Consider the following 22410-nt stretch of genomic DNA (forward strand, 5'->3'; position numbering starts at 1 on the left):
ACCGATACAGCCAATTATATACTTCAATGTAGTTTCAGAATAAACTTCTGGCAACCAGGATTCTTTAATAAACAAAATTATTGATTTATCATAAAACAAGACTCAATCAATAAAGATGCAAAGCTTATTAACACACAAGTTGAAATATCAAAGTATAAATATATTCCCTTCTAAATAATCCAACACATATGCACACACACCAGTTAAGGGGAAAATAAAGAAGCTTTTTTTTTTGCAGAGATCAGCTTTACAAAAACAAAAAAAAAACTTTGGCCAAATACTTGTTAATTCTTGAAGGAAAAGGATAAAATGTGGAATGTTCCAGATGATTCTTTGGTCTGGCGGCCAAGTGCACATAGATGGGTGTCATTAGACACATGCGGTGGTCACTGGGATCTTTTCAGATGCAATTTGTTCAGGGGATGTCGAGAGGAAGTCTTATAGAAGCCTCTCAAGGGAAATGCTGCATCAGTTTCTCCAGTTCTCACGCTGGATTCTCAGGGTTTCTCAAAGAGGTGGAACAGGATGAGCTGGTGGCCTCACTCTCTCTTAGCAGGCTTACACCACAACTGCCCATTCAAACAGTTCAAAAATGAAATCAACTCCCGACCACCATAAATCTAGACATGTCACTTCGCTATAAACAACTCCAATAGTCAGCAAGGCTCTTGCTGTTTACTTAGCTTAAGACATGTGGCTTCCAGTAAGTGTTTGGTTTTAAACAAAGACCAAGTGTCCTTCCGGTGACACCTTTTAAAAAAACATCCAGCATCTCCTCAAATATTCTCCACAGTCTTTTACACACAAGTCCTCAAAGAATATTAAAAATGGTAGCAACTTCAAGACACCTCCATCCTTGGAGGAATGAAATGCCATTTTTAAATGCGTTTCATTACAAAGTGTGGACAAAAAAAAAGATAGGAAAAAAAGATTTAAACACATTTACACACTCATTTGCATTCACTCTTTAACTGTAACTAATACAGTTAGGCCCTATACCATATTTATACTCAGATAACTCAAAGCAAAGTTAAATTCTAGACAAAGTATCAGCAATTACATTGTTTTTCCCCACAATATGAATAATCTTTTAAGTGATAGGGCTGCAATAGTAAACAGCATCGAAATAGTCTGGCATTCTGCTTTTTGAATATTTCCACAAAGGATCAGTATATACCAGTGTCTCCCTGTAGCCGTTGCAGACATATACTTCAAAATGTTTAAGAGCTAGTAGTAAGCCCAGGGTTTCTTTTTCTACTGTAGAGTATCTCTTTTGGTGCCGATTTAGCTTTTTGGAAACGTATCCCACTGGCTTTTCTATGCCCAAATCATCATCTTGTAACAGTACTGCACCGACCCCCAGGTCACTAGCATCAATTGCTACCTTGAAGGGCTTAGTGAAATTTGGGGCAGCCAACACTGGTTCATTGATCAAAATTGCTTTCAGCCTCTCAAAAGATGTTTGGCATTCCCCTGACGATAAGACCTTGGCTTTCTTTTGTAGAAAATCCGTCAGTGGAGCAGTTATAGTGCTGAAATTTGGTATGAACTTGCAGCAGAAACCACACATTCCCAAAAAACCTCATGATTTCTGGTTTGGTCTTAGTGGTAGGGAACTCCATCAATGCTTGTACTTTTACTGTTCTTGGTAACACTTGTCCTTGCCTTACCATATGCCCTACATAGGTTACCCGCACTTTAGCGAGTTCACTTTTGGCAAGGTTTATCACCAAATCAGCCAACAATAATTTTCTAAATAGAGCTTCCAACTGGTCCTTCCAAGTGTCATGATATACCAGCACATCATCAAGGTAAACGACACAGTTAGGAACACTGGCTACCACTTGTTTCATTAGTCTCTGGAAGGTTTCTGAGGCATTTTTTAGCTCGAATGGCATCACTCGGCATTGGAAAAGACCATCTGGTGTGACAAAGGCTGTTATTTCTTTAGCTCGGAGTATCAAAGGAACCTTCCAGTATCCCGTTAACAAATCTATTTTGTTAAGAAACGTGGCACTGTCAACTCTGTCAATACAGTCTTCCAAGCGAGAAATTGGGTAGGAGTCTGCCTTTGTTACTGCATTACCCTATGCAAAATCTAGTTGAACCATCAGGCTTAAGCACCAACATGACTGGGGAACTCCAGCTGCTTTGACTGGGTTCAATTAGATGGTTTTCCAACATGTATTGGATTTCTGCTTTCACCTGGGCCTGTCTCTCTGGACCTAAGCGATAAGGATGCTGTTTTATAGGAGAGGATTCTCCTATATCCACATCATGTACCGCTAAGGTTGCACATCTTGGTTTGTCCCCACAGACTCCTTTAAATGCTGTGAGTAGCCCTGTTAGGTCTTCTCGTTGTTCTGCATCTAAATACGAAGCATAATGTCTAATCTCTAAAAGAAAATTCAGTATTAGCTAACCGGATAGTAGGAGGTTCAATTTGGGAATTGTCTAGGCCTCCTCCTGCCTCATCCTCACAATCCCTTTCGTCCTTCACTGTGCTTACTACCTGACATACTTGTGCTCGCTTATCCTCCTCCCAGCAGTGATATTGATTCAACATACTGATGTGACACAGCCGATTCTTTTCCGGCGATCTGGGGTGTCAATCAAAGCATTTACTTTACCAATCCTTTTGAGTACTCTATATGGACCACTGAAGTGTGCTTTCAGTGGTTTACCCCATAAAGGTAGTAATACTAACACCTCATCCCCTGGTTGAAATGTTTGGGTCTTGGCGTTCTTGTCTGCCCATTTCTTCATGGTTGTCTGGGAAGCTTTAAGGTGCTCCTGAGCCATTTTTCAGGCTCTTGTGAGCCACTCACAGCACGCAGATACATGATCTAACATGCAAGGTTCTTTCATTGTTCTAAAAACTTCTCTTTGATTACTTTTAGAGGACCTCTTACCTCATGTTGATAAACTAATTCAAAAGGACTAAAGCCAGTAGACTCAATCATTAGGTCACTCCCTGGTGGCAAACAAAAGAATTTCCAGCCCTTTGTCCCAATCATGGGATTATTCATGACAATATGCCCTGATCATCGTTTTGAGGGTCTGATAGTATAGGTCTAAAGCTCCTTGGATCTGCGGGTGGTATGCAGAGGACTTCAACTGTGTTGCATGTAGATTACTCATAACGTCCTGAAAAATTTGAGACATAAAATTGGAACCTTGATCCAACTGGATCTCAATTGGTAATCCATAATCGAGTGGCGACCTGGTTCATCTTCTCTGCCCCACTACCTTGACAGAAATTGTTCTCAAGGGAATGGCCTCTGGAAACCGAGTAGCCATATCAACAATAGTGAGTATATGACGGTGTCCTGCTTTCATTTTCGGTAAAGGCTCCACACAGTCTACTAAAAGGTTCCCCAAAAACTGGTATGGGAATTAGAGGTGCTGGCTTTATGGCAGGTTGCAGTTTTCCCACAATCTGGCATGTATGGCACATTTTACAAAACTGTACCACATCATTGAAAAGATCTGGCCAGTAAAAATATTGACTTATCCGTGATTGTGTCTTCCGGATCCCCATATGTCCCGCTATAGGAATTTCATGGGCTTTCATTAATACTTCCCGGCGATACTTGGGCGGTGCCACTATCTGGTGAACTACCATCTATTCTTCATCGCAGCTCTATAAGGAGGTCTCCACTTCCTCAACAGAATCCTATTTTTAATATACTAGCATTCTGGAACGCCCTTTGCTTCAGCTTCAGTTACAGCCAACTGTGCCACTTTACCCCACACTGGATCGCTTACTGAGCCTTGATCAGAGAAGACTTACTGTACATTTCCTACAGATTATCCAAATCCCCAAAGAAAGTATCATCACCTCATTCCATGACAATATGAAAGGCACAATTCAACATGGTGGCTCCTCCTCAGAGCCCTTTCCTATCCTGAGTAGCGTGAAACAGGGCTGTGTTCTCGCACCCACACTTTTTGGAATTTTCTTCTCCCTGCTGCTTTCACATGCGTTCAAGTCCTCTGAAGAAGGAATTTTCCTCCACTCAAGATCAGGGGGCAGGTTGTTCAACCTTGCCCGTCTAAGAGCGAAGTCCAAAGTACGGAAAGTCCTCATCAGGGAACTCCTCTTTGCTGACGATGTTGCTTTAATATCTCACACTGAAGAGCGCCTGCAGAGTCTCATCGACAGGTTTGCGGCTGCCTGCAATGAATTTGGCCTAACCATCAGCCTCAAGAAAACGAACATCATGGGGCAGGACGTCAGACATGCTCCATCCATCAATATTGGCGACCACGCTCTGGAAGTGGTTCAAGAGTTCACCTACCTAGGCTCAACTATCACCAGTAACCTGTCTCTAGATGCAGAAATCAACAAGCGCATGGGAAAGGCTTCCACTGCTATGTCCAGACTGGCCAAGAGAGTGTGGGAAAATGGCACACTGACACGGAACACAAAAGTCCGAGTGTATCAGGCCTGTGTCCTCAGTACCTTGCTCTATGGCAGCGAGGCCTGGACAACGTATGTTAGCCAAGAGCAACGTCTCAATTCATTCCATCTTCGCTGCCTCCGGAGAATACTTGGCATCAGGTGGCAGGACCGTATCTCCAACACAGAAGTCCTCGAGGCGGCCAACATCCCCAGCTTGTACACACTACTGAGTCAGCGGCGCTTGAGATGGCTTGGCCATGTGAGCCGCATGGAAGATGGCAGGATCCCCAAAGACACATTGTACAGCGAGCTCGCCACTGGTATCAGACCCACCGGCCGTCCATGTCTCCGCTATAAAGACGTCTGCAAGCGCGACATGAAATCCTGTGACATTGATCACAAGTCGTGGGAGTCAGTTGCCAGCGTTCGTCAGAGCTGGCGGGCAGCCATAAAGACGGGGCTAAAATGTGGCGAGTCGAAGAGACTTAGTAGTTGGCAGGAAAAAAGACAGAGGCGCAAGGGGAGAGCCAACTGTGCAACAGCCCCGACAAACAAATTTCTCTGCAGCACCTGTGGAAAAGCCTGTCACTCTGGAATTGGCCTTTATAGCCACTCCAGGCGCTGCTTCACAAACCACTGACCACCTCCAGGCACGTATCCATTGTCTCTCGAGATAAGGAGGCCCAAAAGAAAGAATGAATTGGATTGGCTGAAGACTAGCATCTGTGATGCTGGGGACCTCAGGAGGAGGCAGAGATGGATCATCCACTCGACACTTCTGGCTGAAGATGGACGCAAATGCTTCAGCCTTGTCTTTTGCAGTGATGTGCTGGGCTCCCCCATCATTGAGGATGGGGATGCAGGTGGAGTCTCCTCCTCCGGTTAATTGTTTAACTGTTGACCACCATCCACGACAGGATATGGTAGGACTGCAGAGCTTAGATCTGATCCGTTGGTTGTGGGATCACTTAGCCCTGTCTATCGCCTGTTGCTTTTGCTGTTTGGCATGCAAGTAGTCCTGTGTTGTAGCTTCACCTCATTGTTAGATATGCCTGATGCTGCTCCTGGCATGCCCTCCAGCACTCTTCATTGAACCAGGATTGGTCCCCCAGCTTGATGGTAATGCTAGAGTGGGGGACATGCTGGGCCATGAGGTTACAGATTGTGGTTAAATACAATTCTGCTGCTGTTGATGGCCCACTGCGCCTCATGGATGCATAGCTTTGAGGTGCTAGATCTGTTCAAAATCTATCCCACTTAGCACGGTGGTAGTGCCACACAACACAATGCTGGGTACCCTCAGTGTGAACATGGGACTTCATCTCCACAAGGACTGTGTGGTGGTCACTCCTACCGATACTGTCATGGACAGATGCATATGCGACAGGTAGATTGGTGAAGACGAGGTCAAGTAGGTATTTCCCTCACCACCTGCTGCAGACCCAGTCTAGCAGCTATGTCCTTTAGGACTCAGCCAGCTCAGTCAGTAGTGGTGCTACCAAGCCACTCTTGGTGATGGACACTGAAGTCATCCATCCAGAATACATTTTGTACCCTTGCTACCCTCAGTGCTTCTTCCATGGAGAAATAGGGGATGCGGTAGGTGGTAATCATCAGGAGGTTTCCTTGCCCTTGTTTGACCTGATGCCATGAGACTTCATGGGGGCCGGAGTAAATGTTGAGGACTCCCATGGGGCAACTCCCTTCCAACTATATACCACTGTGCCGCCACCTCTGGTGGGTCTGTCCTGCTGGTGGGACAGGACATAACCAGGGATGGTGATGGTGGTGTCTTGAACATTGTCTGCAAGGTATGATTTAGTGAGTATGACATCAGGCTGTTGACTAGTCTGTGGGACAGCTCTCCCAATTTCGGCACAAGCCCCCAGACGTTAGTAAGGAGGACTTTACAGGGTCGAGGGGGCTGGGTTTGCTGTTGTCGTTTCTAGCGCCTTGGTCGAAGCCGGGTGGTCCGTCCAGTTTCATTCCTTTTCTTAGACTTTGTAGCTGTTTGATACAACTGATTGGCTTGCTCAGTCATTGCAGCGAGCATTTTAAGAGTCAACCACATTACTGTGGGTCTGGATTCACATGTAGGCCAGACCAGCTAAGGACGGAAGATTTCCTTCCCTAAAGAACATTAGTGAATCAGATGGGTTTTTACAACAATCGACAATGGTTTCATGATCACCACTAGACTAGCTTTTTAATTCCAGATTTATTAATTGAATTCAAGTTCCACCATCTGCTGTGGTTGGATTCGAACCCATGTCCCCAGAGCATTAGCCTGGGACTCTGGGTTACTAGTCTACCTTTGCTCCAGCCGAATCATTCCCCAGGAGTTTTTAAAAAAAATTCTTCATGGAATGTGGGCGTCACTGGCTAGGCCAGCATTTATTGCCCATCCCTAATTGCCCTCGAGAAGGTGGTGGTGGTGAGCTGTCTTCTTGAACCGCTGCAGTCCATGGGGTGTAGGTACACCAACAGTGCTGTTAGGAAGAGAGTTCCAGGATTTTGACCCAGCGACAGTGAAGGAACGGCGATATAGTTCAAGCCACACACCATCCTGACTTGGGAGGGGAACTTACAAGTGGTGGTGTTCCCATGCATCTGTTGCCCTTGTCCTTCTAGTTGGTAGAGGTCGCGGGTTTGGAAGGTGCTGTCTAAGTCAGTCAACTCAGTCTATAGGTAAACTATGGATAATTCCTATAGTTACCATTCGAGACATTAGGTCACACTCCAGGTGCACCCGATACAATGGTACCAGTATATACCCCCTGCCCATACCATTTACTAAAACCTTGGCATTCAATCTGCTCTCTGGTGGAAAAGTCATGCATTTTCCCAGCAAAAGAGTTTGGGTGGCTCCTGTATCCCTAAGTATAACTACAGGTTTACCTGCCTCTTGAGGGATTGGGGTTACTTTTCCTTTCAACAAGAATTCCCTATAACTCTCAGGTATCCTGTTCACCTTCCCCACATTCGCAGTGGTGTTTTTTTTCTTGACCTTACAGCTGCAATCAGAGCTACAGCTTGATCTGTCGTACTCTCGGTCAGAGCCCCTTTCTCTGCATTGACCTTGTGTACTCCAAAAAGTCCCATGGGTTTACCCCGCAACTTCTAGCATTCTGCACAAAGGTGTCCTACTTTGTGGCAATGGAAACACTTAGGCTTATGGACCTCACTTCCACCCTCAGCACCTTCCTTTCTAGCCTGGGGAGGAGATCTCAGACGTTCCCAGCTGTCCCTTCTCGCCCATGGCTACTTGCCTTCCTTTCACCCTCCCACCCCCTATCCTTCTAGGGTTTGTGGGGGTGACGGAAAAAGGATCTAGGCTTGTAAACAAGCTCAATCATCAGCCTTTTCATCTGCCTGTTGAAACCTTCTGATTCTCTATGTGGGTTCTCACTACCTGAGGGAGTGAATTTTCAAATTCTTGCTGGAGAATTATTTCCCGTAGGATCTCATAAGTGGCCTCTACCTTTTGTGTCCGCATCCAATGATCAAAGTTAATTTGTTTTACCCTTTCAAATTCTTTATTAAAGTCTGCCCAGGCTGTTTCTGGAGGTGCCGAAATTTCTGCCTGTAAGCTTTAGGGACAAACTCATAAGCAGCAAGAATAGCCTTTTTTGCCATCTCATAATCTGCAGAAACCTCCCCAGAAAGCATATCATAAACTTCATGAGCTCTGTCTATCAACCTGCTTTGCATGAGCAGTGTCCAATTTTCTTTCGGCCACTTCATCTGTTTAGATAGCTTTCAAAAGAAATGAAAAATGCCTCTGCATCCCTTTCCTCAAACATTGGAAGGGCTTGCACAGATTTAAATAGCTCTCCACTGGGTCCTGGTTTGGAGTCAGGTCTTTCGCCATCAGAACTTTTATCGGGGTCAAGGGTATCCTTTTTTTAGTTCCAGCCTTTTTAATTGGAATACCCTTTCTCGCTCCTTTTCTCTCTCCTGCCTCTCTTCTCTTTCTCTTTGCAATTCCAGTTCCAGCTTATGAAATACTCTTTCTTTTCTTCCAGGTTCAGGTTTCTTGTTTATTTTTCCTATTCAAGCTGCTTCATCTGCAACTGAATTCTAGCTAATTCAACTGAATTACCATTTGGATTGCCTTTTCCTTCTTCCAATTTCAAATGCTGTGCTATTACCTCAATTATGTCTGCTTTCTTAGCCCCTTTTAACTGAAACTCCAATTTTTCTGCCAATGCCTTTGGCTTGCCTTGGTTAAGTTTTGCAAATCACTCAGGGATAAATCCTCTTTCTCCAAAAAAGGTCACAGCAACTGACAAAGCCATTTTAGTTTTCAATACGTATAACAAAATTCACCGTAAAAATCTTAATCAGCCTTAGCCTCAGCAAGTCACAGCACTCTTATTTGTCTGTGGATTTCAAATCACATAAGAGCCCCCAATTATTTGTTAAGACAGCGGATGGAGAAGTCTTTCTCTCGTTCCACTTCTCCACGGGTCACAACATATATTTAAGTGTTTTACCCAGTTAGTGACACGGCCAATTATATAAAAGCAAAATACTGCGGATGCTGCAAATCTGAAATAAAAACAAGAAATGCTGGAACCACTCAGCAGGTCTGGCAGCATCTGTGGAAAGAGAAGCAGAGTTAACATTTCCGGGTCAGTGACCCTTCTTTGGCCAATTATATACTTTATTTTAGTTTCAGAATAAACTTCCGCCAAGCAGGTTTCTTTAATAAATAAAACTATTAATTTATTAGAAACAAGACTCATTCAATAAAGGTGCAAAGCTCATTAACACAGGTTGAAATATTAAAGTATAAATATATTCACTTCTAAATAACCCAACAAACACACACACCAATTAAAGGAAAAATAAAGAAACTTTCTCTGCAGAGATCAACTTTACAAAAACAAAAATAAACTTTGGCCAAATACTTGGTAATTCTTGAAGGAAAAGGATAAGATATGGAATTTTCCAGATGGTTCTTTGGTCTGGCATCCAAGTACACGTAGACGGGTATCACTAGACATATGCAGTGGTCACTGGAATCTTTTCAGAAGCAGTTTGTTCAGGAGATGTCGAGAGGAAGTCTTGCAGAAACTTCTCAGGCAAAATGCTGCATCAGTTTCTCCAGTTCTCACGCTGGATTCTCAGGGTTTCTCAAAGAGGTGGAACAGGATGAGCTGGCAGCCTCGCTCTCTCTTAGCAGGCTTACACCACAACTGCCCATTCAAACAGTTCAAAAATGAAACCAACTCCTGACCACCATAAATCTAGACATGTCACTTTGCTGTAAACAACTCCAACAGTCAGCAAGGCTCTTGCTGTTTACTTAGCTTAAGACATGTGACCTCCAATGTTTGTGTTTAAACAAAGTGCCAAGTGTCCTTTCAGTGACCCTTTTAAAAAAAAAGTCCATCATCTCCTCAAATATTCTCCAGTCTTTTACACACAAGTCCTCAAAAATATTAAAAATGGAAGCACCTTCATGACATTTTCATGAGTGTCCATCATAGGATGCCTACATATATCCTCCTCTGTAGAAGTTGCATAGGTGAAGATATATTAAATTACACTGCAATTTCCTACTAATTAGCACATTTCTGATCTACTTTATCTCTCCAACAACAATATTGCGAACAGACTCTGCTGAAGACCTTTTTACTTAAAGACAAAATGCACTTAATTATTTGGGCTAGTTACATCCTCAAAAATGAAAATACCAAGTTCGTGAAACGCAATCTCTGATTTATTTGTTTAGTACACTTAATTAATGCTATAATTCAGTTATGTTTACTCCAATATTCCTAGACAACACAATACCTTGCAGACAACTCTTAAGTGAAGCTTCTGCTCCTCAAAATGGTCTCCCTCCCTTATCAGTAAGTTTCTGACTAATTCTACCAAATATCCTCCACTTCATCAAGACACCTCGTGTTTCAGAAAGTACCACGCTAATTATCTTGTGCATTACAAATCAGAAAAATTCCATCCTCAAGGCTACTCTTGAAGTCTCCATCTTTTAATACTTCCTCTAATATCAATTATCTTTCTTAGCACTGCTACTTTTCTTCTAGAATCAAGGATCCCACAAATAATCATCAGAAAGGCAGCAGAGATCAAAGATGTTTAAAAATTTAGTTATGTTTTGATCATCTACAACGCTTACCAGACTTGCCCTTTACAGTCAAGCCTAACCTCCTCTTTGTCATTTGATCTGACACATATATATTAAAAATAAAAGTTGCCTTTCTTCTCCCCTTTATATGTCATAATTAATTTTCTCCCATTTCATTCATCTCCTTTTAATGTAATTCACATCCTTTATCTCTGGGGTAAAAACTGATTAACAAGTTATGCTCAGTCTTTGAAAATAAGAAGCTTGAAGGAACAATATGTTTGCTTACCTCCAAATGCTTTGTTGCCTCTTCATTTCTGGACACAAGCATGAGCTTTGTACGAATGCTACGTAAGTGCATATCACTGAGAATGCTAACTCTCTTCACTGTGGCCTCTTTGGTGGACTAGATTCAAAAAAACAATTTGCATTAAATTTCACTGAAAAAATTCAGCAATGCTCCATCTACTTCCTTACTTGCAGCTTATCAGCATATTGAGCCAGGCACATTATTAGTGTGCATTCAGCTGCAAGAGTTGCCCTTCTAGTCAGAAAACAGATATCTTGTGCTCATGTGTCCATTTATCATTGGTTTGAAATCAAAACTACTCATTAAATTGCCATAATTGTAACACCTCAGTAAAAATATAAGGAATAGGGAGTACTCCCTGCCTGCTCAGCTGTTCCCATCCTATTCCCATATCCTTAATTCCCTTAATGCCCAAAAATCTGTCAATCTCAGTCTTGAACATACTCAATTAATAAGCATCCACAACTCTCTGCCATAGAGAATTCCAAAGATTCACAAACCTCTGAGTGAAGAAATTTCTCCTCCCGAGTCCTAAATGATCAATCCACTTATCCTGAGACTATGACCGCATAGACTTTCCAGCCACAAGTAACAGCCTCTCAGCATCTACCCTGTCTAGCCCTCAAGAATTTTAAACATTTCAATTAGATTACCTCTCACTCTTCTAAAATTGAGTGAATTCCCATTCTACTCAATTCCTCTCATCCCAGGAATCAACCTAATGAACCTTCATCTCATCCTCTCAAAGGCAAGTACTTTCTTCCTTAGATAAGCAGACCAACTCTACAAAATACACCAATTGTAGGCTCAAAAGCCCTGTCATGATAGCAAAAATCAGTTTTTTTTTAAAGAATTAAATCTGAACATGTCTTCAGTCCTTACCAAAACCAACAGCAGACCAGTATCAGCACTATAGAAAATGCAGTCTGCTTCAGTTGCCTTCTTAAAATCCTTATGTGCATTTTCATGTGCACAGCTGGATGAGAAAAAAAATGCAGTGTTAAATCTAGAAGATATATTTCTGGAAGCAATGAAAACAAGCAATTCAGACAAACTAGAAGTAAACATTTTCCAAAAACAAAAGCTATGCTTTAAACCAGATACAAAATCTGTGAAACGTAGACTTTAAGGGGTAATAAAGGCAAAGCCTTCTTGAAAATACAAGCTTATTGTTGGATCATAGAATCAAACAGCACAGAAGGAGGCAATTCAGCCCATCATGCCTGTGCCGGCTCATTGAAAGTGTTATCCATGTCTCGCACACATTTACTCTTTCCCCACAGCTCTGCAATTTTTTTCTTTTTCAAGTATACCTTTAGAAAGTTAGTACTGAATCTGCCTTTCAGGTTGTGCCATTTCCAGATCATAATTCATCGCATAAATAAAATTCTCACTTTTCCTCTGGTTCCTTTGTTGATTAATTAAATTTGTGTCCTCTGGTTATCAATCCTTTCAAACAGCTCCTCATTTATTTCATCGAAACGCTTCATAATTTTGAATACTTCTATTAAATGACCTCTTAATCTTCAATGCAGAGCAATCCCAACCCCAACCTCTCTTACCCCTCCACATAAAAGTCTCTCATCCCTGGTATCCTTCCAGTAAATCAACTCTGCACCCTTTTAAAGGGCTCGACATCTTTTCTAAAATGTGGACATAAGCTGAGGCCTTAGCAGTGATTTATAAAGGTTTAGCGTAACTTCCTTGTTTTTGTACTCTATCCACTATTTTTTTTTAAGAACATTATCAACTTTGGGACAGCACAGTGGCGCAGCCTTACAGCTCCAGTGACCCGGGTTCGATTCTGGGTACTGCCTGTGCAGAGTTTGCAAGTTCTCCCTGTGACTGTGTGGGTTTCTGCCGGGTGCTCCGGTTTCCTCCCACAGCCAAAGACTTGCAGGTTGATAAGTAAATTGGCCATTGTAAATTGCCCCTAGTGTAGGTAGGTGGTAGGGGAATTGAGGGGATGTGGTAGGGAATATGGGATTAATGTAGGATTAGTAGAAACCAATGGTTGATGGTCGGCACAGACTCGGTGGGCCGAAGGGCCTGTTTCAGTGCTGTATCTCTAAATAAATAAAATAAAAAAATAAATATAATAGAAAACTTGTCCTGACACTCAAGATTTGAGCTCCCAGGTCTCTGTTAATGCACCGGCTTTAAAATTGTACCATATAGTTTTTATTGGCTTTCCTTATTCTTCTTTCCAAAATGCATTACTTCTGCATTAAATTTCATCTGCCATATGTCTGGGCATGTCGTCCTGAAGTCGCAACTATCCTCTTCATTGTTTACTACATTTCCAAGTTTTGTGTGATCTTCAAACTTTGAAATGATATCCTCTATACGCAAGTGCAGGTCGTGAATATAATTTTTTTTAAAAGTGGTCCTAATTCCAATCCCTGGGGACACACTGTATGCTTCCTTTCTGTCTGAAAAAACATTCATTGCTACTCTCCAGCTCTTAGCCAATTTTATATCCAAGTTGCCACTGTACTTTTAATCCCATGGGCTTCAATTTTGCTACCAAGTCCGTTATGTGGCACTTCATCAATCACCTTGTGAAAGTCCATGTATACAACATCAACTGCACAAACATCAACCACCTTCTCTGCTATTTCATTTAATATTTAATGGCCCAAGTGCACAACTTTCAATTACAATTCATCTGAAATAGGCAAATGCAAGAGTATAATGTAGTTTACTTCAGTGGTTGGTTGACATGAATGGCAATTAAAATGCTAAAGAATTGGGCTGTCTGCAGTTCCAATAACATTGTGAAGGGAAGGAAAAAAGGAAGCTACATATTTTAAACAGTCCAAATGTTTAAGGCATACATCTCTTTTCTACTTACGCTTCTCTTAAATCATCAGGAACATCAATTGTGCATTTGAAGAAGGTATTCTTTGTAACTGTCTTGTTTGGGTTCATAGGCCGTAGTCGCTCAAAAGTAACAATTTCATTGTATGTTGCATCACAGGCAGCATATTCAATTACATAAAACTGCATAGAACAAAAAGTTGTCAAACTCTGGTACACTGTGCATTTTTGTATAGAAAACACTTTTTAATAAAAATTACTTAAGCTAACCAAGAAGTAAAAGCCATAGTACATACTCTTGCCAGAAATGTTTAGTACATACAAATGTAACATGGCTGGTTGGTTAAATAACAAAATTAAGACAGATCAAATGCTTAAGATTTTTAGCTGTCAAAGGAACTTGACATCTGTTGAAAACATAAAAATTTGGGGGTTAATCTGTACAACACATTGCAAATTTAAGTTTTTAAAGAGTATGTCTTCAAGCAAACAGCCTAGCATAGAAGTACTTCAAGTATTTAATCCAATTTTCCATTAGATGATGTAATGGTCTTTGGTTCAACCATTCCTTGTAGCAAAACAATCCAACAACCCTCTATGCAAACACATTTATCCGAACCACTCTCCTCAGCATCAGCAACCATTGATGGTCTATCACTGACTCCCCAACCAAAAGGACAAAACAAAATACCTCATGATTTGAAAAACCTTCATTAAATCTTCTCTTAGCTTTCTCTGCTCCAGTGGAAATCATCCTTGTACCTCAAGTCTCTCCTTATAACTGCAGTTTCCCATCCCTGGCATTATCCTGGTGATTCTAACTGTGCAATCTCTATGGCTTTCATGATTCCTATAATGGGGTATTCATAACTGCATGCAGTACTCCTAGCCTAACGAAAGTCTTCTTGCCTCTACGCTTCCACTCTACGCTCATTTATAGAACTATAGCTACAGAACTAACAAGTTGCAATACAATAATTTCTGTAAAATACAATCCAATTATCTTGATCATCTCAAATATTCTTAACTTACATCTCCTTTCATCATCCGAACCTTGGCAAGCCACCAACCACAGGGCTCTTGCTCATTTGCTCTAGAATAAACCTGGGAGAGAGGTAAAGAGAAGCAAAGTAATAAAACAAAAGAGTTAATGATTCATGCAAACTTTCGAATTATTGAAGACTATATTTTCACTCAAAAACCGCCTGTGTGAAATGGTCTAGTGCAGTGATACAACTAAAGCTCATTCAAGGAGAAGCCAGGCTTAAATAAAGCAATAACGAATGGAATAACAGTCTCCACTCTTGGCTTACTGCAATGGATATCAAAAAATAGCCAATAAACGTGAGAAGGATGGGCAATCACTCAGCCACCGTAAGAATGGAAACGAGTTTGAAACTAAACACTGATGCAGTTAAGGGTTTAATGGTAAATGCAGCACTAAAATTCCCTTATTCTGAATACAAATGTAAGTACAAAAGATCTGTTTCGGCAAGTTTTTAAATGATCCACATCATATTTACAGAACATTTATGATGCACTAATTGAGCCCCCACTGATTTTTTTCTTAAAACGGTGGATCATCAACACCATCTTGTTTGAACAAGAAGAAATTATTCATTGACTGGTGATCAAAACCTTTGCATACACAAGAAGGCATCCACCTTCTTTGCGCTCCGACAGCAAGAAGCAATTCTGAGAAGTCTGCAACATGGCTTTGTACTCCTCAGTATTTCCACTTGCTTTGGGCATTTAAAGCTATATTTATACGAGGGGGGGGGCAACTGTAAAAAGATAGCAAGTAACTTCAGGTTTGGTTTGATCAAAATATTGTTATGAGTGCTTCATTTTTTTTAATTTTGAAAATTTGTGGTTTAAAATTGAAAAGGAGTCCATGGATTTTGTTTTCACAAGGGTCACTGAGAGGTCTGGACTGTAAGCAGTTACTGGAAGGCACCGGTCTTCAAATAATTACACAGCAGGGGTTGTTCTTGACATGGGGAAAGATGTTTACAGAGAAGTGACACATCAAGATTTATAGGGGTCAGCAGGCTTGACTCCTGACATCGTTTATGGTTTCACTTTGGACAGTGAGTTAGGATGTGGACAATGGTTTGAAAAGACATTTGAAGAAAACTTGCCAAGAGAGTAACATCCAGCTCAGTCTGTTCCAGCTCTTTGAAAAAGCCGGCCAGATTTCCATCTCTTCAGAAGCGAGTGTAAAAACTGTCCAAAACCTCTGTTCTGCATTTTTTTTCTGAAAAGTCTGCCCAAACTGATCTGCAACACCGCCTGACAAGAAGTGTTCTAGGATGATCCCAGTGACAACCGTCTATACGTATTTGGGACACCAAACCAAAAAGGACTTCTGACATCTTTTCATATCTACTCTTTTTTCTTCAAGAATTTGCAAGTATTTTGGCCAACATATTCTTTTTTTGCTTTGTTTTGTACTAGAGCTCTAAAGAGTAAATCGCTACTTTTTTAAGTTAATCGGTGTATACGAGTGTACGTGTGAGGGGCTAAGGTAAAAAGGGAACTTTTGTATTTCGATCTGTGTGTTTATGCTTTGCTGCATTACTGGTTAAGACTTGTTTTATAATAAACTGATAATTTTGTTCTTTATTAAAGAAATCTGGTTGGTGTGTTTTATTCAGGGATAAAAATAGAGTCTACGATTGACCATATCGGTAAGTAGGAAAACAGTTAAATATATGTTGCGACCTGTGGAGAAGTGGAACACAAATAAACAGTACACTCCTCCCGCCTCGGTCGTAACATATAATTGGGGGCTCGTTGCTGGATAACCCAAGACCAACAATGTGCAATTATAACTGGGGTAATAATAATTGAAAAGAGAAAAAAAAACAGGTTTCTTGTGCAGTAGATTAAAGTTTACTCGACCAGAATCTATCAGTTGCTGTGACTTTTTTGGGCAAGGAGGATATATTCCTGAGTGATTTGAGAAACTTAACCAAAGCTAGACTAAAGGATTTGGCAGATCTGTTGGTGTTAGAGTTAAAACCAGGTTCCAAGAAAGTAGACATAACTGAAGTCATAGCAAGTTGACAAGTTGAGTGAGCGGGCTAATGCATGGCAGATGCAGTATAATGTGGATAAATGTGAGATTATCCACTTTGGTAGCAAAAACAGGAAGACAGATTATCTGAACGGCTATAAACTGAGAGAGGGGATTATGCAGCAAGACCTGGGTGTTCTCGTACACCAGTCACTGAAGGTAAGCATGCAGGTGCAACAGGCAGTAAAAAAAGGCAAATGGTATGTTGGCCTTCATGGATTCGAGTACAGGAGGAGTGATGTCTTGCTACAATTACACAGGGCCTTGGTGAGGCCACACCTGGAATATTGTGTGCAGTTTTGGTCTCCTTATCTGAGGAAGGATGTTCTTGCTATAGAGGGAGTGCAGCGAAGGTTTACCAGACTGATTCCTGGGATGGCGGGACTGACGTATGAGGAGAGATCGAGTCGGTTAGTATTATATTCACTGGAGTTCAGAAGAGTGAGGGGGGGGGGGGTGGATCTCATAGAAACCTATAAAATTCTAACAGGACTTGATAGGGTAGATGCAGGAAGGATGTTCCCAATGGTGTGGGAGTCTAGAATCAGGGGCCATACTCTAAGGATACGGGATAAACCTTTCAGGACTGAGATGAGGAGAAATTTCTTCACCCAGAGAATGGTGAGCCTGTGGAATGCGCTACCACAGAAAGCAGTTGAGGCCAAAACATTGCATGTTTTCAAGAAGGAGTTAGATATAGCTCTTGGGTCTAAAGGGATCAAAGGGTATGGGGCAAAAGTGGGAACAGGCTACTGAGTTGGATGATCAGCCATGATCATAATGAATGGCGGGGCAGGCTCGAAGGGACGAATGGCCTAGTCCTGCTCCTATTTTCTATGTTTCTAGCACACCATTTGAAATTGGAAGGTGGCGGCGGCAAACCAGAGGGTAGTGCAGTTGAATTAGCTAAAATTCAGTTACAGATGAAGCAGCTTGAGCAGGAAAAAGAGCTGAAAAGGCTTGAGCTTGTATAGGAAAGAGAATTGGCAATGAAGAAACTTGAACGAGAGGAAAGGGCAAAGCGAGGAAATTCGAATTTAAAAAGCTGGAACTAAGACAACAGGGTGGCCTTGACATCAAGGAAAATTCTGCTGAGGAAAGATCGGACTCCAGTCCAGGACCCAGTGGAGAGCTGGTTAAATTTGTGCAAGCCCTCCCGAAGTTTGAGCAAAGGGACATACAGGTATTTTTCATTTCTTTTGAAAAGGTAGCCAGACAGATGAAGTGGCCAAACGAAAGCTGGACACTGCTCATATGCAAAGCAGGTTGATGGACACAGCTCATGAAGTTTATGCCATGCTTTTTGAGGAGGCTTCTGCGGATAACGAGATGGCAAAAAAATCTATCCTCGCTGCATGTGAGTCAGTCCCTGATGCTTACATGCAGAAATTTGGTAAATCTGGAGATTGTCTGGGCAGACTTATGTGGAATTTGAGAGGGTAAAGCAAATTAATTCTGAGCGTTGGATACGGGCACTAATGATAGAGGCCATGTCTGAGAACCTTAGGGAACTAATTCTCCTGGAAGAATTTAAAAGTTCACACTCTACGTTAGATAGAATCCATGTAGAGAACCAGAAGGTTTCAACAGCCAGCCAGTCAGCAAAAATTGATGATTACAAGCTTGTTTATAACCCTTTGTCCGTCACCCCCACAAACCCAAGGAGGACAGAGGGTGAAAGGAAGGCAAGTAGCCGGGGATAAGAAGGGACAGCTGGGAATGCCCCAGGATCTCCTCCTCAGACCAGAAAGGAAGATGTTGAGCGTGAAAGTGAAGTCCACAAGCCTAAGTGTTACCGTTGTCTCAAGGTGGTACACCTTCATGCAGAATGCTGGAAGTTGCACGGTAAACCCATGGGACTTGCTGGGAGTACACAAAGCCAGTGTAGAGAAAGGGACCCTGACCAAGAGTACAGCAAATTAGGCTGTAGCTCTGACTGCAACTGTAAGGCTAAAAACAAAAACCATTGAGAGTGCAGGCATTGTGAATAGAACAGCTGAGAGTTGTAGGAATTCTTGTCAAAAGGAAAAGTAACACCTTATCCCTCGAGTTATACAGCACAGAAACAGGCCCTTTGGCCCACCGTGTCAGTGACACCCAACTCAATCTGTTCCAGCTCTTTGAAAAAACCTGCCAGTTTTCCATCTCAAGAAGCAAGTGTAAGAAACTGCCTGAAACCTCTGTTGCTGCATTTTTTCCTGCAAAGCCTGCCCAAACTGATCTTCAAAGTCGCCTGACAAGAACTGTTCTAGGAAGATCCCAGTGACAGCCGCCTATACGTATTTGGGACGCTAAATCATAAAGGACTTCTGACATCTTTTCATACCTTCTCTTTTTTCTTCAAGAATTAGCAAGTATTTTGGCCAATGTACTTTTTTTTTTGCTTTTTAAAAAAAATACTATAGCTCGTAAGAATAAATCGCTATTTTTTTCAGTTAACCGATGTGTGCGTGTGTGTGAGGGGCTAAAGTAAAAGGAGAACTTTTATATTTCAATCTGTGTGTTTTATACTTTGCTTCATTACTGGTTAAGACTTGTTTTATAATCTGATAATTTTGTTGTTTATTAAAGAAACCTGATTGGTGTGCTTTATTCAGTGATAAAAAAATAGTCCATGATTGACTGTATCGGTAAGTGGGGAAAAAATTTAAACATTTGCTGTGACCTGTGGAGAAGTGGAACTCGAATAAACACTCCTCCCACCTCGGTTGTAACAATATATTTTCCTAATACTGACAATTCATAGTGAATGATATTTTCTTGAGTTCCAGAGATAGTTCTGCAACATAATCTTAAAAATACACAATACCAGGTTAGAAAAAAAAGACAGTATAGAATAACTCTTACTTTCAAATCAGTTGGTAAATAGAAGACCGCCAACATCTAGTTCTATCACAAGTCAATATACTTCAGTTACAAAATGAAAACCGGTTTCAAGTAAGTCCTAGAATTGTACAGCACAAAAAGAGGCCATTTGGCCAGAAGTCTTCTGCAATTCGTTTGAATAGCAATCCAGTCAGTTCCACTCCCCCACATTCCTGCAATTCTTTCTCCTTTAAGTATTTATCCAATTCCCTTTTGAAGGCTACTATTGAATCTGTATCCAACACCCTAGCAAGCAGTGCATTTCAAATCCTAACCACTCAGTGTGGAAAAAAGCTTTTCCTCATGTCACCTCTAGCTCTTTTGTCAATCACCTGAAAACTGTGCCTCCTTCAGCCATTAGAAACAATTTCTCTTTATTCACACTGTCTAAACCCTTCACAATTTCAAGCATCTGTCAAATCTCCTTTTAACCTTCTCTGCTTGAAGAATAACCCCAGCTTCTCCAGTCCATCTACCTAACTGTAATCCCTTCATCCCTGGAACCATTCTAGCAAATCTCTTCTGTACCCTCACCACAGCCTTCACCCTCTTCTCTAGTGTAGTACCCAGAATTGGACAAAATACTCCAGTATAAACGTTTTGCACTTACTGATAGCTCCTACACTGTTAAAATAAAGGGAGGCAAAGGGCTTTATGCCGTGAAATATTTTTCTTTTTGAATAATTAAACAATAAGTCTCTAAATGACCATGGTTAAAATAAATCATACAGCTTTCATCTTTTTTTTCTAAGAAGCATCCTCCACATATTTCTGGAGTATTCGAGTGCCAGGTGTGTTCCCTGGGAAGATTCACAAACAGGAATCACCCTCCTTTGCATTTTGAGATCTTGTGACATATCTAAAACTGAGATGAATTCCCACATAGAAAACTTAAGCTCTGCTGCATACCAGCTCAAGCCAATGAAAGGAATAGTTTTTTTAAATTAATTGATGTGATGTGGGTGGTGCTGGCATTTATTGCCCATCCCTAATTGCCCTCGAGAACGTGGCAGTGTGCCGCCTTCTAGAATCACTACAGTCCATGTGCTGTAGGTACACCCAAAGTGCAGTTAGGGAGGGAGTTCCAGCAAAGATGAAAGAACGTCGATATAGTTCCAAGTCAAGAAGGTATGTGACTTGGAGGGGGACTTGCAGGTGGTGGTGTTCCCATGCGTCTGCTGCCCTTATCCTTCTAGGTGATAGAGGTCACAGATTTGTATGGTGCTGCTGAAGAAGCATTGGTGAGTTACTGCAGTGCAGCTCGTAGATGTTACACACTGCTAGTATTCGCCTAAAGACCTGAGATGAACGGCTGAGTGTGTGGCCAATGTTACTTAGAACAAAGATGAAATCTCTATCAAAGTAAGTATTCTTGTTCTGCTAAAGGGTATATCTATAAGTAGAGGAGGGAAGTCTTTAGAAAAGAAAATTACTCCAGCTGTTATCAAAGACCTGACAATGGTGAAGAGATCCCCAGCTATGCCCAGAACATTGCGCTTTATAGAGAGTGTGCAGAGTACTCCAAGTTGGACAATGGATCAATGGATACTGGTTTCAATAGTGCCCAAGAAATAGCCATGGAATGAGTGGAACATAAGGACATAAGAAATAGGAGCAGGTGTAGGCCATTTGGCCCCTTGAACATGCTCTGCCATTAAATAAGATCACGGCTGATGATTGCGGTCTTAACTCCCCTTTCCAGCCTGCCTCCCAAAATAACCCTCGACTCTCTTGTCAATCAAAAATCTGTCTAACTCAGCCTTGAATATATTCAATGACCCAGCCTCCATTGCTCGTTGGGAAGAGAATGCCAAATGTTAACAACCCTCAGAAGAAATTCCTCCTCATCTCCATCTTATATAGGAAACCCTTTAATTTGAAATTGTGCCCTCTAGTTCTAGATTACCCTATGAGGGGAAACATCCTCTCAGCATCAATGCTGTCAAGCCCCCTCAGAATCTTGTATGTTTCAATAAGATCACCTCTCAATCTTCTAAACTTCAACGAGTATAGGCCCAATCTGCTCAACCTTTCCTCATAAGACAAATTCCACAGCCCAGTAATTAGCCTAGTGAACCTTCTCTGAACTGCTTCCGTTGCAAGTATGTCCCTCCTTAAATAAGGTAACCAAAACTGTACACAGTTCTCTAGGTGTGGTCTCACGAATGCCCTGTACAGTTGCACTAAGACTTCCCTACTTTTATACTCTAGCCCCCTTGTAATAAAGGCCAACATTCCATTTGCCTTCCTAATTACTTGCTGTACCTGCATGCTGATTTTGTGAGATTCGCGTAAAAGGACACCCAGGTTCCTCTGAACCGCAGCATTCTACTGTCTCTCTCCATTTAAATAATATTCTGCTTTTTATCCTTCCTACCAAAGTGGACAACCTCACACTTCCCCACATTATACTCCACCTGCCAAATTTTTGCCCACTCACTTAACCTATCTATATTCCTTTGCAGACTCTTTGTATCATCCTCACAACTTGCTTTCCTAACGATCTTCGTATCATCAGCAAATATGGCCACAATACACTCGGTCTCTTCATACGAGTCATTAATACAGATCGCAAATAGTTGAGGCCCCTGCACTGATCCCAGTGGCACTCTACTAATTACAGTTTCCCATCCTTAAAATTACCCATTTATCCCGATTCGGTTTCCTGTTAGCCAATCCTCCATCCATGCTAATATATCACGCCCAATGCCATGAGCTCTTATTGTGTGTAGTAAACTTTTATGTGGCACCGTTACGACCAGGTGAGAAAGGTGTCTAGGGGTCTTTTACTGTATTCACCTGGTCTTAATTTTTAAAACACACAGTGTTTTGAG

At 41.6% G+C, this 22410-nt stretch overlaps 1 protein-coding gene across 3 annotated transcripts in view; it reads right to left on the reverse strand.

Annotated features, from left to right (window-relative positions):
* The window catches only part of fxr1 (FMR1 autosomal homolog 1), a 134486-nt gene that overhangs the window by 58289 nt on the left and 53787 nt on the right, over positions 1 to 22410 (reverse strand). For all 3 annotated transcript variants that reach the window (XM_068042352.1, XM_068042351.1, XM_068042350.1), the window contains exons 4-7: positions 14665 to 14736; positions 13667 to 13815; positions 11695 to 11788; positions 10792 to 10908 (exon numbers count right to left, since the gene is read on the reverse strand). In XM_068042352.1, the coding sequence (XP_067898453.1) occupies positions 10792 to 10908; positions 11695 to 11788; positions 13667 to 13815; positions 14665 to 14736 (432 nt within the window). The remainder of the gene's footprint in view (positions 1 to 10791; positions 10909 to 11694; positions 11789 to 13666; positions 13816 to 14664; positions 14737 to 22410) is intronic.

This window comes from Heterodontus francisci, chromosome 11, assembly GCF_036365525.1.
Source record: "Heterodontus francisci isolate sHetFra1 chromosome 11, sHetFra1.hap1, whole genome shotgun sequence".
Lineage (NCBI taxonomy): Eukaryota > Metazoa > Chordata > Chondrichthyes > Heterodontiformes > Heterodontidae > Heterodontus > Heterodontus francisci.